Below are 19,294 nucleotides of genomic sequence, written 5' to 3' on the forward strand. Positions count from 1 at the left end.
ACGGGGTTGGCAAATAAGTATAAATGCTTTTAGTTATGGGAGAGGACACGGTTTATTAAAATTTGGTCTTTTAGTTTAAACGGTATTATATAGTATCATGTAGTGTCCTATAGTATCTACCATAGCCCTAATATTCTACCACTGCACCTAAACCATGAAAAAAAGTTAAGTTCTCATTGTGTACCACAACTTTTTGTTGCTAGTTGGTTAAAATTAGCTCTGGTCATAAATGCAAAAAACATAATAGTGCTGCACCCTGTTGGTAAGCCTTATACCTTTTTAATGCTATTTAATATCATAGAACCAACTTGTAAAGTTGAAAGGGCTGACAAAATTCTTTAATTTCTTTAAATATGAATACTCATAAGGTTTACATGAGAAACTCCAGAGCCAGAGCCACTGGGGTGGAGCCTGAAAGGATTTTTGAGGTAAGAATAATATGTCTATATGTTAATCGGGAATGTCAGCTATCATCATACTAAATTTCAACCTTGTCGGTTTAGTATTTTTCGCGTTTACTTGTCACAAACATCCATCCATACATCTATACATCCGTACATCCAAAACTTTCTGATTATAAAATCTTAATTATTTCCTATATCCATGAACAATTTATTTACAAAGATTTATTCCCTGTAAAATATTATTACAGCATTTCACAAATATTAGAACAGACTCAGTAGATCATAAACATAAACAAATGAAGTAACTGAAAGAATCATACACTAATGAAATTACATTAACATATGGTTTGACAGCTCCATTTAAGTAATGTTAAATAATGTTTACATTCGGGCTTAGTGACATAATTATTTTAAATTTATAATCCTTACCCTCTCTGTTCTAATATTCGTGTAGTATTTAATATGTTTGAACCAGCTGTGTGGAATTGTGAAATCTAAATTCATTTGACAGTTAGTTCTGCTTGTTTACATTTTTAAACTTTGTAGGTTTGTTCTTTGTTACCATGGATACCATCAATCAATATTTACTTTTAAATCTCTCACCTCAAATTTTTTAAAGCTCACGGGGCAGAGCCCTAGGACAATATCGAAGCGGGAATAGTTCTATATGTATCCTCGGAGCTGTAGCTTCATTTGTGTGCAATTTGAGCCCAGTCGGTTCAGTAGTTTTTGAAATTACCTCATACAAACACACACACACACAGACACCACCTCTTCTTTATAATAGTATAGATAGATAGATTATACCTGGCTTATAATTTATAATATTAACAATTATCTGAAACATCTGTAAAATGTTTATGTTTACATTTTTTCTATGATAATAAAAATACAGTTTTGTTCTAACATTTAAAGAATCACTTTTATTACTGAAATATGTTTTAGTGGCGACGAGGATGGGGACGCCACTATGTGCGTATTTTAACCCAAATATGAGTGAAGGATGATTGTAGGATGAGTGGCGTGATCTTGTAGTCTTGTTAGTGACTTAAGGCCGACATGTTCTTTAGACACAGCTGTTAATTAATAGCCCATACAGGTAATGGCAACTAAGGGACCTACAGTTTATCGTGGAATCCGGACCACATTTTTCTTCCTCGTAATTAACGAATTGGTCTAATTATTAGGATAGTACTGCGGATAGTCCTAGTACACACTAGTGCGGACGTTAATCCACACCAGGAAGCATCGCATCCACAGTGCATCCCTATAATTATCCACAATTCAAGACCTCCTAGTAGCTGGATTACAGGACGACGCCACCCGTCCCAGTCATATAATAATATGATAATATAATAACACGGTCACGAGATAAATACATCGTGAGTACCAAAATGTTCGGCTAGGTGTGTAGATTTTCAAACTTAACTTAAATTTTTGCAAAAAGTCCCTTGTGTTCTGCCCCAGTGGCTTTTTTAAAGTTCCCATGTTTTCCTTATGAAGAATATATTTGTTTACATTATGATCAGCTGGATAATTTAATTGCTTTTCAACATTTTAGTTGCAATTTCAGGAATCTTGTGCTACAAAGAATAAACAAATTTCTCGATTTTATTGTAGGCCAAGATATGTGTATATCTATGAAAACAAATATAAAATTAATTCTATAACTACTTACTATAACATTGTATAATTTTACACGGGCAAAGCCGGGGTTTGCTGCTAGTACTAGAATAACTGAGCTTAGGAATAATTGTAATACATTAATACCGGTCAAAACACTGGTATTGTAACTTAATTTCCCTAACAGTTGTTAGATAGTGTCACTAATCAATAATCAAAAAATTATGTATGTGTTTGAAGAAAAGTTCATGCTTGAAGAGCTCTCTATGTTTGCAGTATTATTCTTACATAGTCTGTAAGTGTAAGTATTAATTATTTGAATTTGAAACTCACATAAACTGTCCAATCTTTATTGAAATTGTGCTGTACATACCATAAAAGTGCATCTATAATCACTTTAGGACACTTTAATTTGGATTTTTTAAAGCAACTGCGGAAGTCACTTTGCTATAAAATACTTGACTCAAAACAAGCTGTTTTATAGCAAAGCTCCCAATTTTTGTTGGAAACTCGACTTGACTCGACCTTTAAATTTACAACTTGCATACTCCTAAAAATACCAATACTAGTCTGTAGCGTGAGACGTGAGGTCCCTGAGATTCAAATGACGTAATACACCAATGGCTTTCAACTATATGGTAATGCAATGACCTTTAGGCATAGCCAGAATTGATGTGAGCCTAGCGACCTAGGATGTGAAGGAAGGACATAGAAATATATCAATACAGTAAAACCCCTGATATCTGGCCTCATCCTTGGTTAATCCAGTCACTTATCCAATATCATAATGTTTTTCTCACGGCTTACAGACACGTAGTTGCAAGCACTAGTCTCACGATTTGTTTGTTCGTTTACATTTTACTGTGTGTTACTACCGAGTTGATCTAGTGGACCTAACCTCTGAACTGGTTGATTATTTCCAGTGTGGAGTAAGTACAGTACCTATATTAAAATAATGAACCATTTTAGGCCAATAGATTGTCAGTAATTTTTACCTCCATCATCGTTTGGCATCAGATTTTGTTTCCTGGAATCATAATATTTTTATGTTTGTTACTTAACCACTTGAACCTACAAATAAATTTGTCTGTTGTTTTTACAAAAATGTCTATATTAAAAAAAAGGTCCCAAAAGAAATTTGAACAATACTTTTGACTACATTTATTTGATTACCCAATATTATGAGGTATAAATTATCATTTTATTAATAGGTTGGTTTATCTGGGTCCTGTGGTGGCCACATAGAAATATCATACAATGGTGACCTTAGTTGTCTTGACATGGTCAACAGTTGGGCTGCAATATGTCTAGACGCAGCGCATCTACTACTTACTTGCCGGGTGTAGAAACTGGTTCATTGGGCTTACAGGCACAATGGCTAACAGGTCATGCCAAATATATATAATAAACTATTTGTTTCTATTTAACCTGAACATTTTCGTTTCTTAATGCCATAATGCCTACCAATGAAAATATATGGTTTAACGATAAAGTAACAAACACTTTGCTCTCTGCTTCTACAACTGGACAGAATTAGGCATGAGCAATTGAGCATTGATCGATATTCAACATCGATGTATTGATAACATCCATGTTTTCATGGCAAAAACATTGATAGTCGATGTTTTAAGTTTTCGGCTGCTTTCTGCCTCAGCTAATTAACCTAACTAGCCATACACTCTAGATTGGCAGTTTCTCATTCACATGTGCAAGGCAAAATATCTGTCTAAATTAATTGATTAAGCTGGAGCAGTAGTCCTGAAATTTATTACAAATGCATTTATTTTTGCCAGGATTTAGTCATTTAGTAGAAGCATCTCAACAATGTAGATAGCTATCTCATTCTCACTCTTATCCAGTAGGACATAAAATAACATGCCCAGAGCTGAGATTTTGTCGCCTAGTGACTTTGGGTGGTGCCGGCATATTTTTTTTATGATTCACATTTTAAATGTACTGTATCAGAATTAAAAAAATAACAATTGTATACATATTTGAGAGTATTGAGCTATGATTTTGGCCCAAGAGGTTGTGAAGGGAGCCTTGGCCTGTTACGTTCTAGAATACATAATTAAGTGAGATTATATGGACTATTTACAAGCAATTATAATCGAAAAATTTATTAAAAGATATATAGAAATGTGTGATTTTCACATTAACTTATGCAAAAATTTCCGGGGGGAACCCGGACCCCCCCTTTTTGATTGGGGGTATTCCAGACCCCCGATAAGTCCGGCGCCACTGTCTCCCAGTGGAAATCCCTTAAAATATGCTCTGCTCTTATCAGTCTAGTCTAGTTCACAATTTTTTTCATTTTGTATTTCTCAACAGAACAAAAATAGAAAAGTTAATCTCTTGTTAAGACCAGCATTGAAATTTTCATTTAAACTAATAAATAAAGTTAAAAAACCATTAAAATTCTGATAGATTGCCAAAAACATTAATGTTGGACAAAAACATCGTAATCTACTATCTATTTCAATTACTTCGAACATCGATGTTTTGAAAACTTCGACTATCAATGCTCAATCCTAGACAAAATGGGTCAAGCACTTAGGTGTACAAGATGTTTGCAAAAGGGTGTAAAGAAATTGATATTAATGGTGTATAGATGGAAAATGTTAACATAACATAATACAGTAGAACATCATTAATCCGAACCCCCATAATCCAAACATCCACTAATCTGAACCCCTCATTGCTGTACTCTATACACAGTACAGCAGTTATTTATTGTATACTGTATTTAATTTACAGTACTGTTTATTCACCATGTTGACTACTGCATTAAATTAACACTGTATTTTACTTTATAAAACACTTGTTCACTTTTCCCAAAATAATTTTGATAAATTTTAGCCATGTTTTAGCTATTGTTATGTAAAAACAACAATATGTTCTGTAATCCGAACTATTCAATAGTCCGAACTACCCCTGGTCCCAATTAGTTCGGATTAAAGAGGTCCTACTGTATTCCTTTTCTCAAGAACCAGAGCAACTATGTCAGTGCAATTTTTGTGAGGGGTTTTTGTTACCGGTATAGTCTTAGAAACACTTTTAACACAGGGATTTCCAAATATTTACTATTTTAGGTATTTTAGTGAATTTCCCCATAGGGAAGTAGCTATTACTGTAGGTCTCATGGTAAGACCTAGGCCAGGGACCGATTTACTTTTTCATTTTGATGTCCCCAGAGGCCAAAAACACCATTCGTATATACATATATATATATGTCCGTGAACACGATAACTTGAGTAATTTTTGTCCGATTTTGATGAAATTTGGTTTGAAGGTGTGAGGCGGGATAAACATGAATGAGTTTGCGAACCAGCATGATGGGACCATGGGGGTTTTATGGGGTAAAAATTGGTTTTTCTAATTTTTGACCCTCTAAACACGAAATTTCCAAAATTCTCTCCAGACATTTTTGAAGAGCTTAAAAAAACAAATAATTTAGTATATCAAAGTGTTTTTGTACAATTATTGGTCACGGAGAAATAAAAAAAAAAATTATTTTGAATATCCCATGTTATTCTTATATCTATATATTAATTACGTAAGCCGATTCTTTGCGTCAAAATTGTGGGCGACTGGGAAGTCGTAGAAGACGGGAGAGCTCAAATTAAAGGTCTCGACCCCGTGACGGCGGGAAAAATAGTGAAATTCCCCAAATTTTTACACAAAATTAGATATAACCATTGACTATTGGATATCGTAAAATGTTCTCCATAAGAATAACATTTACTGATGATTTTTGTTTACTTCAATACAGCTGATCGTGATTTATCATTAAGCCACTAAGCAATACATTACATTTGGATCACTCATTTGCCAGTCAATTATGCAATGTACCCACTGGTTATGGTGCTTATGTAGTGTTTATGGTTACTATATAAAATCAGGGATAACGTTACCAATAATAATTGACTTTTTAGTTACGTCTTAGAAATTTGAAATAATTGTTTTACTTTGCAATTTGCAAACTTGTGTATTTTTAAGTAAATTAGTTAAGCGTATGATAAGTCAAGTGGTAGAATCATTAGAGATAGTAAAGGGAGCATCCATGTATAGCAGTAAGTAGTTTCTGTTTCTTAAAACTAAAAAAAAAAATCAATTTCGAAGATGCTGATGAAAAGTAATTTTGTAATTGGTTTCGATAACTGGATGGAGTCATAACCAGTCGCAAAATAGTTAGTAATCAGGAATTGAGGCTCTTTTTTGATAAAATATGTCAAGTCAATTGCACCTTAAGGAGGATTACCACCACATAAACTTACACTAGACTAACAGTAGTTTTTTTTATAATATTGATCAGAAACAAATCTAGGATTAAGTTTAGTCAAAGGGATGCCTTTACTTTAGACTAATTTTGCAAAATCTTTACAAAAGGAGCATTAACTTTGAAATAATAACTGGGTCGGGGTGCTAATTTAGAGGTTTTGACCAAGAACTAAGCTTATCTCAACACACCTTTATATGCTTTCTCATATTTGACGAAGACAATTTCCAATATTTCAATCAGGGAAGCATTTTTATCATCATTAACCAAAAGACCAAAGCTACTTTAGTAAACCAATATTTATTAAAAAAAAACATGTTTACTGCCTTTAGCAGAGTTAAACCTACTGAAGTAATTCAAATCTTATATTTAAATTTACATCAACAAAAGCAAACAAAGACAAAAAAAAAAAAAAAAAAAACACAAAATATATGTTAACACATAAATAATTTAATTCTGAGTTTGTTTAAATATTAAAATAACTTGTTATACATTTTGAGCTGTTTAGGGACTTATGTCCCTACAAGCCACTAGTGTTAATTAAATGCAATTAATTGAAAATGAATAAATTGGTTTGTTTGGTACTAAATAAATAAACAATAAAAACAAAGATCAGCTGTCTACTCCTACAGTTGTCAATTAAGCAAGTCTACTAACACGGGAAGCTAAATCAGTTTACAACTAACCTTACAGTAGAACCCTGGTCAATCGAAATTAAAGGGGGAGAGCCGTTTCGGATAAACAATTTTTTGGTTAACCCGTCATATGCTTAATATAGCCTGTTCATTTATTACCAAGATGTGTAGGAAAAATTAATTTAAAACAATGTCTATATAATACAGTGTTTTATTTCAGCTACAGAAATGTTGAAAAGGGTTAGGTAATAAGACTAAATAACTGAAGTTACTGAAGCCTTTTATATTACATATTACTTATTTTAGCCCTGTATTGTTTTATTGAACCGTTTCGGTTAACCCTGGTTTCATTTAACCTGAATCCCGTTAACCGTGGTTTTACTGTACTGTACTAGATAGTGAAAAAATCATGTGCTTTGCCTCATAATTGGTTAAAAATAAGGGTGTCATTCATATTATTTTGGATATTTTTTTTATTTATTCCATAGCAACCCTTTTCATTTTGATGTCTCCCTTTAATCTGCAGGTTTGCTACGGTGTGGGTATATACTGTTAAAATCAGAATCAGAAAATCAAAATGTAGAATATTACTAACCAAATACAATTTTTATTTTTATTTTGAAAGTATTCGTCTCTCAGTTGAGAATTAAAGACAAACAGCCAGCCAGAACAAATACCCCCGCCGCAGCAAACCTGCAGACTAAAGGAATTTCAACTTGTCTGATTACATATTTACTAAAATATTTCCATAAATGAGACATATTTATTCCCAACTAGCTGTAACCCGCGGGCTTTGCCCCGTTTAACTTCTTAATTTTCAAGATTATCTCGTTCGCATGGCTCAATCACGTCCTGGTTGAAGTTTGTTCGCTACGCTCACTCACCTTTAGGTTGGAGCTCGTTCGCTGCGCTTACTTGCCTTTAGGTTAGCTCGTTCGCTACGCTAACTCGCCTCCAGGTTGAAGTTCGTTCGCTACGCTCACTCACCTTTTGGTTGCAAATTAGCTGTTGTCATAAATGTAAAAGAAATAATAGTGCTGCACCCTGTTGGTAATCCTTGTAACTTTAATGCTATTGTACATCATAGAACAGAACCAACTTGTTTAATTGAAACAGCTGTTAAGATTCAATAATTCCATTTCTCATAAGGTTAACATGGGAAACTCCAGAGCCACTGGGGCGAAGCCCGAAAGGATTTTTGAAATAAGAATATGCCTATATGTTAATCGGGAATGTGAGCTATCATCATGCCAAATTTCAGCCCAATCCGACCAGTATTTTTCAAGTTTACTTTTCCCATACACACATACAGCAACCACCTCTTTTTTATAATATTATATTCCCAATTTCAAGAACATTAGATTTAACGAGTGCTTAAGTTTGCTGCTACGGGGAAGGTAATCAGTGTTTTTTGACCAAACGTCAATAGTATAGGAAGAAATAAATAAATTTGCCAAATTTTATCAAAATATATCCATAAACAAGTACACAGTTTTCATTTTCTCCATAAGAATAACATAGGAATTTTAAATTTGCACTTTTTTGAATTTTATCCGTAACCATTAGGCATAGAACCTTCAATATACTAAATTATTTCTTGTTTGAGCTCTACTAAATGGTTAGGAAAGAAATTCCAAAATTTTATGTTTTTATGATCAAAAATGGGAAAACCCCACTTTTACCCCATAAAACCCCTCATAAACCCCCGTTCCCATGGCCCGATCATGCTGGTTCGCGAACTCGTTAGAATAAATGTTGGTTTACACGTTTGTACGAAATTTCATCAAAATCGGATAATTTTTGTTTGAGTTATCGTGCTAACGGACACACACACATATATATATATATACTAGCTGAGCACCCGTCCTTCCTACGGGGTTAGCATATAAGCATAAAATGCTTATTGCAGTTATACTCAAGCTTTGCGTTTGCAATGGAGGAGGACACAGTTTGATAACATTTGGTTCATAAATGTACGGTATGATATAGTATAACACATCTACCATTGCCATAATGTTCTACCACTGCACCTAAACAATAGAAAAAAATAAATTATCAAACATTCGCACAATATCACAGATAATTCATTAAATTAAAAACTCAAACCTAACTGTAAACAATTCTACTTTGACAGTTCTCATTGTGTATCACAGTTTTTCGTTACTGTTTAGTTCAAATTAGCTGTTGTCATATATGCAAAAATAGAGTAATAATAGTGTTGCACCCTGTTGGGAAACCTCATAACTTTTTAATGCTATTGCATATTATAGAACCAACATGTAAAGTTGAAAAAGCTAATTCAGATGAATAGATGATATTTTTATAGTTTCATTCAACCAGAAGACAGTTTTAGAATACAGTATCTAATTTTAAAAATCACTTTCCAGATTTTTAAAAATCCATTAGCAACTAAATTCTCTAATTCCCTTTAAATATGAATACTCATAAGGTTAACATGGAGAACTACAGAGCCATTGGGGCGGAGCCCTAAAGGCTTTTTGAGATAAGAATATGCCTTAATGTTAATCGGGAATGTGAGCTATCATCATGCCAAATTTCAGCCCAATCCGTCCAGTGGTTTATACGTGATTGAGCAACACACACACAAACTCACAAACTTTCAGATTTATAATATTAGTAAGATAAATATATAATATATATGAATTTGAACGGATTGTGTTTTGGGCCTCTAGGGACCTCAAAATGAAAAAGTAATTTGGTCCCGGTTCCAGTTGTTACCATGAGACCTACGGTAATAGCTTATTCCCTATGTGGGAAATTCGCTAAAAATTGGCAAATAGGTGATGTGGGAGTGTGGGGCCTGATTTCCCAATAGGCCTGGGCTAACGGGAGCAACATCCCAGGGGGCGCACGGCCGTAAAATAATAAAAAATATAAATAAAAATAAATAGCCATAACCAACTTAAAATAATTTGCTAATGGATTTTTAAAAATCTGGAAAGTGATTTTTAAAATTAGATACTGTATTCTAAAACTGTCTTCTGGTTGAATGAAACTATAAAAATATCATCTATTCATCTGACTTGTACTTATACTGCAAAGCCAGTTACATTTGCAATGGGGTTTGTGAAAAAAAATAACATTTAAGCCAGCTGCAACAATCATAATTTTGTAAATAGTTTGCAGTGAAAATAAAATAAGGCATTTCTGCAGAGTAAATTTACTAAAAATAAGACTCAGTTTTAGAAAATGTCCTTTTTGATTTATTTCCCTTTGCTACAAGGCGGTGAAAAACAAAATGATTCAAACAAATTTAAGTTGTTGTATTAATAGTCAAAGGTTAAATGTATAAAAGTTATTCTTTTTATTTTCTTGGATTTGTACCAAAAGTTATGATTTAGTTTCCAAAGCTCAACTCAACTAATTTGGTCCAGTGGATTTTGGTTGAAGGAAGGATAGACATCTCATTTTAATCTATATCTATATCTATATCTATACTATTATATAAAAATCTAATGGTGTCTGTCTGTATGTGTATTACTAATAGGTGCAAAAACTACTGAACCAACTGGGCTTAAATTTTACAAAAATACAGCTACCATACCAAGGACCATTATAGGACTATTCACATTTCGATACTGACCGTAGGCTTTGCCCCTTTGGCTTAAAAAGCTCTGAGGTGAAAATTTTAAAAGTTAATATTGATTGGTCTCCATGGCTGCGATGAGAACACTAACAATGTTTGTTTACATTTGCTTTGACATTTGAATGTAAACAAGAAGAACTGCTAAACTGCATATTTCAGACAGCTGATACAAAGAAATTAAATATAATATTTTCTACTAGCTGTTGTACCCCTGCTTTGCAACGGGAAGAGGACACAAAATAGAAACATTTTAATCTTTACATCTGTTACATATAATAGTTACACATCCGCCAACGCTTTTAGAAACAAAATTCAACTTTTATAGCCTTAATAGATACGTTTAAGTTATGACTTTTAAGTCTGGTAAGTAGTGGATACCACCATTTTGGTTTTGATTAATTTTAAATCTTGTGTAGGCTGATATGAGAAAAACTGACCAAATCTTCGAATAAAACTTTGACATACATGATTTACCTTCATCTCTCTTAGTTACATATCTTTAAATTTATTATTGACATTTTAAGTTTCAATTTTGAAGTTTCAAGAATACTAATTATTACATTTAAATTAACATTTTTTTAAATTTCACTCTTCTTTATATTAAATCACAAATCCTTCCATCTTCAGTTTCTTCACTCACAATAAATCATTTGCAAAACTAAGTCAGCTTTTATAAACTTTAGAAATATTGCTGTGCCTTATCAATACAGTCTTTTGAAATACAGAAACTATATCTATAGGTACATAAAAAACTGTAAACAAATATTTTAGCATTAAAGACAACAGACAAAACTAAAATCTTTATCAAAGCATCAAGGACTAAAAAATGTAAAAGCAAATACAGTATATGTTTCATTGCATCTCTGATTCTACTCTACAAAAATAGTTCTTTTAATCAGTTCCATCCCATTGCCTTTACATTTACATTTTCACACTTACCATTAAGTAAACATAGTAACACATATTTCATTGATTTTAGAAATAAAAGAACACTGTGTACTGCTTAGTTTTATGATATTTTCCTTGGTTTAATTTAATCAGTGGTGTGGCAACACATAAATAATAAATGTATCAAATAAAGTAAATGTAAACTGAAAGCTATGTTATGATAAAAAAAAGAGTATTTTGTATTACCATTTGATAATTAAATATATAGTTACACATATACAACAGATTTTAGAAAATAAAAATCAACGTACAAATTTAGTTATTAATGATATTCTTTAGTTTAATTTAAGCATAGGTTTAGCAAAACACAATAAACTTAATTTACCTAAATATACACATAAAAAACAATGTGATGTGCAAGTTATGTTAAGTTAATCTAACACATGTTAAGCAGTTAGAATTTATTTAAAGTAGCCTCCAAATTCATACAAAACATCTATACATTGTAATTTTTATACTGTTTCCATGAAAACATATCAATAACATTATTAATAACTTAGACGCTTTAAAAAATCCAAAGCAGAGCCGGAGTTGATACAGCAACGGTTATATAATCTTTTTTTTCTATAATCATTGACATAGTAATTGACATAGAATAAATAATCCATGATAAAAGATTAGATTAAAATAAACCTAACTCATTAGTTATGGAAAATATTATATTTAACTTCTTTGTATCAGCTGTCTGAAATTGTGAAATATGCAGTTTAGCAGTTCTTCTTGTTTACATTTAAATGTCAAAGAAAATGTAAACAAACATTGTTAGTGTTCTCATCGCAGCCATAGAGACCAATCAATATTTATTTTTAAAATGTTCACCTCAGAACTTTTAAAGCCAAAGGGGCAAAGCCTACGGTCAGTGTCGAAATGTGAATAGTCCTATAATGGTCCTTGGTATGGTAGCTATATTTTTGTATAATTAAAGCCCAGTTGGTTCAGTAGTTTTTGCACCTATTAGTAATACACATACAGACAGACACCTTTAGATTTTTATATAATAGTATAGATAACTATGAGGTAGGTTTATAATATATCTAACCTTTTATCATGGATTATTTATTCTAAAACTATGTCAATGATTATAAAGAAAAAGATTCTATAATCGTTGCTGTATCAACTCCGGCTCTGCTTTGGATTTTTTAAAGCGTCTAAGTTATGAAAATAATGTTATTGATATGTTTTCATGGAAACAGTATGAGGATAGACATCTCATTTTAATAGTCAATATTTCAAAGAAGAAACGTGGCAACTGGATGATTTCACAATTACATAGATGACAGAAGATGTACTTGAACACCTTCGTTTTCCCGCCAGCGATGTCGATTGTAGAGGTCGCACAGCAAGGACGCTTTCTCCAGCTGATCGTTAATGAGACTGCCAGTGTGGCCAACGTAAGGCACATATGTATTTTTACTGTTACTGCTCATTTTGCCATTTTCCTCAAGCTGTTATATCTCAAAAACTAGATGAATAACTCAAGTTCACTCTAAAGGTGCATAAAAACAAAATATGGCGTTCACAAATTAGCTTGAGGCTGAAATCGCTGTATTGATTTTATTCCGAGCACAGCATTTCTTTGCGTCTGTTACGTTGGCACACTCTGCACTCAGTTTGTCGTTTGAGCTGTCGTCAGTGGTTGTTATGATACAATTTGTAAATTCTGTGCGGTAGTGTGTGTAAACATAAATATGTGTGTTTAGTGAAAAATTGAAAAATATTAGTGAAATCATTTTCGTAAGAGCGGAAAATGGCGTACAAAGTGACGGGTGAAGGATATTCCGCATTTTTTCGCGAAGAAGAAGACGGCCGTGAAGTCGTAGCAGACGATATCGACGATGGCTACACATGTTTATTGTGTAACACAACTTATGAAAAAGGTAATTTATTGCTTCCCTTTATCATCTCTTCTAACTCCATGACGTATAACTATCGATAACAATACGCCAACCGTATTGACCTTTATAAGGCTATAACTATGAACAAATGGAAGGTACCTCACCTCCTACAGCACAAGTGCAATACACATTTTGACAGCTTTATGCACATAAACTGAAACAATCGATTTGTCAATATAGTCTAGTTAAATGACATCAACTATCTATAGATGGTAATGAATGATAGTATCTATAGTAAATATTACAGCCAGAAATAAATTTAAAAGGCTTGATGAATTAAAACATTCTTACTCTACTAAAACATATAATGAATAGTAATTACAGTATAAATGTTTTTAAATGTGTAAGTATATAAAAACCTATGTTGTATAAAAAATATCTAAACAATGATAGACTATCACCATTTATTTTATAGCTTCTCAATAAGCTGGATTTTTTAAGTTTTCATCGTCAATTAAATAGTATGGAGGTTTAGTAAAACCAATTGAATACAGTAGTCTTAATCCCTGCTTTGCATTTTATTGATCCGTCAAGTGAATGAACCCTTCAACGTGAAAGTGAGCAACGCTCTCACATGTATGTGGATCATGTTGCGTCGTAGTTATGAAGGGGCCAAACTGTGATGACAATATACGTAAATATTTAGGGTGGAACATATTTTTTTAAACGAGGTTTTTATGGAGAAGTGTATTCAATTAATCGTAAATATGATTACTCATGTATTAGTATATCTTTCCTATAAGCAACTACAGTATAGGTCGACCTTTATTTTTTAAATAACGGTTTTTCAAAGTTATTCCTTCCCTGCGGAAAAGTAGATGTTTGTGACTATGAGAACGGGGGTTTATGGGATAAAAATTGGGGTTTTCCGTTTCTGACCCTAAAAAAGTAAAATTTCGCAATTTATTTCCAAACCGTTTCGAAGAGCGGAAAATGTTGTCGATCAAATACTGATTATTTTACCTAGCTGTATCCCACCCCAGCTTAATCCCCGGAGTACTGAGGCATTCCAAGTAAACTAACTACATCTGGGGGTTTTATTGGCATACAACTATTTGCTAAATCCCTATTTAAAAAAGACAAAATCTTAGCCTAATTTCTTTAGAAGTAGTTAGCGAAAAAGTGAAAAATCCTTGTCACAAGCCATTTTGAAACTACAGTTACCTACCTATATGATTTTGTTTATATCATATTTTTATCTGCTGTGGTGAGCATAACAGTCGAACCATAGTATTTATAAAAATTTTGTGCAAGTAGCTCTTAAACTTAAGCAAGGCCATAACAGTGTATCTTATTTTCGTATACGTGCATACTTTTACATCAAGTATTTCAGCGACTAAATGTCTATGGATTGTAATAAAATGCTTTCGTAAATTATAAAATGTCTATTTCATCGGAAGATATGTTAGTTTTAAGGAGTTACTGTAACGTTTCTTTTTTATGAATACTTCTACTTCTGGAGAGAAATTAAATGCGGAACCAAAGAACAATACAGTGCAGGGATATTAGCAGGGGAATATACAGTACAGTCGACCATGGAAGAGGAATAATGTTTCTTTGTAAATATAATATGCAGCGTGTAATTTCACCTACTTCTTCTACCTTGAGGTCAGAGTCATTTAGTTTTCTTTTGCATTTCTCTACTCAAATGAGAAGAAAGTTTAATTCAAACTGTGGTGCATAAGATCATTATGGGTTTTAGGGGTTTTTATTTGACGGCCATTTTGAAGGCTCTCAAATTTATGACTGGATTTGTTGCTGTAATTTGTATGTCTTAAGTAGTAAGTTATATTCTAATGAGTTGTCATACCTTTGCTTCCCTAAATACCCGTAATAAATAGTTTTTCCTACAGTCACCCGACAAAGTTGGCTTTCTTGCACTGTTTATAGTACAGAAAGCTGTTAATTGCTGCATTTACTTACTTTGTCGCACGATTTATACTTTGTCGAACTGTTTATACTTTGACGCACATCATGATTCCAACCAAATAACACAAAACAGCGTGGTTTTATTATGCACGTAATCCGTGTACGCTTGGAAATAGGTTGGCAACACTTAATAATAATACTATGATCAGCTGATTGACTATTATAACTACGATTTAACCTGTAATTTCGTGTTTATAGTTAGTGTAACACGAGTGCAAAAGGCCTTTGCTCACTAGTTACACAAATAACTATTCTTTCATCCTATTGTAAACAAACCACCATCAAACACCCTCCCATAAGTGAAAATGCCCCCGCCGCAGCAAACCTGCAGACTAAGCGAATTTCCGTTTGCCTGATTGGATTTACACTATAATGTCTCCTTAAAAATATTAATTTATTCCCTATTTAAATAGCTTTAGTTTAACGAGTACTTAGGTTTGGTGCAACAGGGTGGGTGGTAAAAAAGTGTTTTTTTGTACAGTGATAGTATGAAATGAATGCATTTTCCAAATTTGATCAATATGCTCATAAACAAGCAAACTACAACAGTTTACAATTTTCTCCATAAGAATAACATGGAAATTTTAAATTTACAATTTTTTGAATTTCCTCCGTAGCCATTAGGCGCATAATAACGCTTCAATATACTAAATAATTTTTTTTTAAGCTCTACAAAATGGTTTGGAAAGAAGTTGCTAAATTTTATGTTTTTAGGATCAAAAATGGGAAAAACCAATTTTTACCCCATAAAACCCCCCATAAACCCCTCTTCCCATAGTCCGATCATGCTGGTTCGCGAACTCGTTCAAATAAACGTAGATTTACACATTTGTACCAAATTTCATAAAAATCGGATGATTTTTGCTCGAGTTATCGCGCTAACGGACACATATATAAATATATATATAAATAAATAATAAATAAATATATATATATGAATTCGAACGGATGGTGTTTTTGGCCTCTAGGGACCTCAGAACGAAAAAGTAAATTGGTCCCGGGTCCAGGTCTTACCATGAGTACTACGGTAATAGCTTATTCCCTATATGGGAAATTCGCTAAAAGAAACAATTGCATCGGCCAGCTGTTTCATTTAACTAATAGATGAGTGAACGAAGTGAACGAATCTATGTATCGTGTATAGTGGAGTCGGAGAAAAGTTGTCCGCTGGAGTATGTGTGTGTGTGTGTGTTCGCACCTAAAACTCAAGAACCGTTGCACTTATAGCGTTCAAATTTTGCACAAATAGTTATGACACCAGTGTAAAGACACCATTAAAATTCTAGACGATTCCGCTCAGTAGTAATTATAAAATACTTAAAAAACATTTTTAAATTTGTCCCATAAGAATAACATTAGGAGCTACCTTCTTCTTCTTTTTATTTGTTTACGTTTTGCGACCAACAATTTTGTTGTCTACTTAAGACAGAGAGAACGACTTTTACTCTAAGCTCTTTCATTCATGGAGTAAACAGTTTGGCGTCTATGAATATATATCATTATAATTTCACAGCTTTCAGAATAATGTTATTTAAGCTAATTAAATCTCACAACATTCATAATAATAAATTGTACTTAACAATATTAGTCGGCAGTTATATACCGTTTAAGTTCAGTATTAAAATTTCGCCTTTTAATTAAAAGTATATAGGTATGTATGTATTTAGAACAAAGCAGCTTTTAACATTATTCAATTTAATGTTGGCATTGAATATTAAATATTCAAAAATGTTGGTATATTTTTATACTAAAATGCTATGCGAAGGGGGGGGGGGAACAGGTCCCCGACGTAGAGAGTAGTAAAGAAAGCGGAAAGGTGAGCAGTGAAAAGAAAGGAGTACGGAAACCCTTTATGACTGTTAAATTAACGTATCTGTAATACTTAAATGCTATGGAAAGATAGGGAAACAGGTCTACGATGTAGGAAGTAGTGAAGGAAGTAGTCAAGGCGAGCGCTGCGGAGTGTGGGGGGCCTTTATGACAGTTAGAATAATGTATCTGCAATTCTAAAAATGCTATGGGAAGGGAGAGAAACAGGTCCACGATGTAGGAAGTGGTAAAGGAAGTAGTCAAAGTGAGCAGTCTGGAGTGTGGGAAGCCTTTGTGACAATTAGAATAATGTATCTGCAATTCTAAAAATGCTATGGGAAGGGAGGGAAACAGGTTCACGACACTTAGGAAGTGGTGAAGGAAGTAGTCAAGACGAGCATTCCGGAGTGTGGGAACCCTTTGTGGCAGTTAGATTAATGTATCTGCCATAAAATGCTATAGGAAGGGAGGGAAACAGGTCCACGACGTAAGAAGCGGTAAAGGAAGTAGTCAAGGCGAGCAGTCCGGAGTGTAGAAACCCTTTGTGGCAGTGAGATTAATATAACTGCAATTACAAATTCCAATAGGAAGGGAAGGAAACAGGTCCACGACCTCGGAAGCGGTGATGGAAGTAGTCAAGGCGAGCAGTCCGGAGTGTAGAAACCCTTTGTGACAGTTAGATTAATATACCTGCAATACTAAAATGCTATAGGAAGGGAGGGAAACAGGTCCACGACGTAGGAAGTGGTAATGGAAGTAGTCGAGGCGAGCATTCTGGAGTGTAGAAACCCTTTGTGGCAGTTAGATTAGTGTAACTGCAATTCTAAAATGCTAAGGGAAGGGAGGGAAACAGGTCCATGACTTAGGAAGCGGTGATGGAAGTAGTCAAGGCGAGCAGTCCGGAGTGTAGAAACCCTTTGTGACAGTTAGATTAATATACCTGCAATACTAAAATGCCATAGGAAGGGAGGGAAACAGGTTCACGACGTAGGAAGTGGTAATGGAAGTAGTCGAGGCGAGCATTCTGGAGTGTAGAAACCCTTTGTGACAGTTAGATTAATGTAACTGCAATATTAAAATAATATAGGAAAGGAGGGAAACAGGTCCACGACGTAGGAAGTGGTAATGGAAGTAGTCGAGGCGAGCATTCTGAAATGTAGAAACCCTTTGTGACAGTTAGATTAGTGTAACTGCAATTCTAAAATGCTATGGGAAGGGAGGGAAACAGGTTTACGACGTAGGAAGTAGTGAAGGAAGTAGTCAAGGCGAGCATTCCGGAGTGTGGGAACCCTTTGTGGCAGTTAGATTAATGTATCTGCCATAATGAAATGCTAAAGGAAGGGAGGGAAACAGGTTCCTCGACGTAGGAAGCGGTAAAGGAAGTAGTCAAGGCGAGCAGTCCGGAGTGTAGAAACCCTTTGAGGCAGTTAGATTAATATACCTGCAATACTAAAATGCTATAGGAAGGAAGGGAAACAGGTCCACGACGTAGGAAGTGGTAATGGAAGTAGTCGAGGCGAGCATTCTGGAGTGTAGAAACCCTTTGTGACAGTTAGATTAATGTAACTGCAATATTAAAATAATATAGGAAAGGAGGGAAACAGGTCCACGACGTAGGAAGTGGTAATGGAAGTAGTCGAGGCGAGCATTCTGAAATGTAGAAACCCTTTGTGACAGTTAGATTAGTGTAACTGCAATTCTAAAATGCTATAGGAAGGGAGGGAAACAGGTCCACGACATAGGAAGTGGTAATGGAAGTAGTCGAGGCGAGCAGTCCGGAGTGTAGAAACCCTTTGTGACAGTTAGATTAATATACCTGCAATACCAAAATGTTATAGGAAGGGAGGGAAACAGGTCCACGATGTAGGAAGTGGTAATGGAAGTAGTCGAGGCGAGCAGTCCGGAGTGTAGAAACCCTTTTGAAAGTTAGATTAATATACCTGCAATACTAAAATGCTCTAGGAAGTGAGGGAAACAGGTCCACGACGTAGGAAGTGGTGAAGGATGTAGTCAAGGTGAACAGTCCGGAGTGTGGGAACCCTTTGAGAAAGTTAAATTAATCTATTTTAAATTCTAAAATGCTATAGGAAGGGAGGGAAACAGGTCTACGACGTAGGAAGTGGTGAAAGAAATAGTCGAGGCGAGCATTCCGGAGTGTAGAAACC

At 34.0% G+C, this 19,294-nt stretch overlaps 1 protein-coding gene across 1 annotated transcript in view; it reads left to right on the forward strand.

Moving 5' to 3' along the window:
* Positions 1-13,161: 13,161 nt before the first annotated feature.
* LOC128997695 (cerebellar degeneration-related protein 2-like) overlaps positions 13,162-19,294 on the forward strand; it is a 141,229-nt gene continuing 135,096 nt past the window's right edge. The window contains exon 1 of the mRNA XM_054423377.1: positions 13,162-13,373. Coding sequence (XP_054279352.1) covers positions 13,244-13,373 — 130 coding nt within the window. The 5' untranslated portion in view covers positions 13,162-13,243. The remainder of the gene's footprint in view (positions 13,374-19,294) is intronic.

This window comes from Macrosteles quadrilineatus, unplaced genomic scaffold (assembly GCF_028750875.1).
Source record: "Macrosteles quadrilineatus isolate MER2022 unplaced genomic scaffold, UCM_ALF_1.0 Scaffold_1__1_contigs__length_201487025, whole genome shotgun sequence".
Classification (NCBI taxonomy): domain Eukaryota; kingdom Metazoa; phylum Arthropoda; class Insecta; order Hemiptera; family Cicadellidae; genus Macrosteles; species Macrosteles quadrilineatus.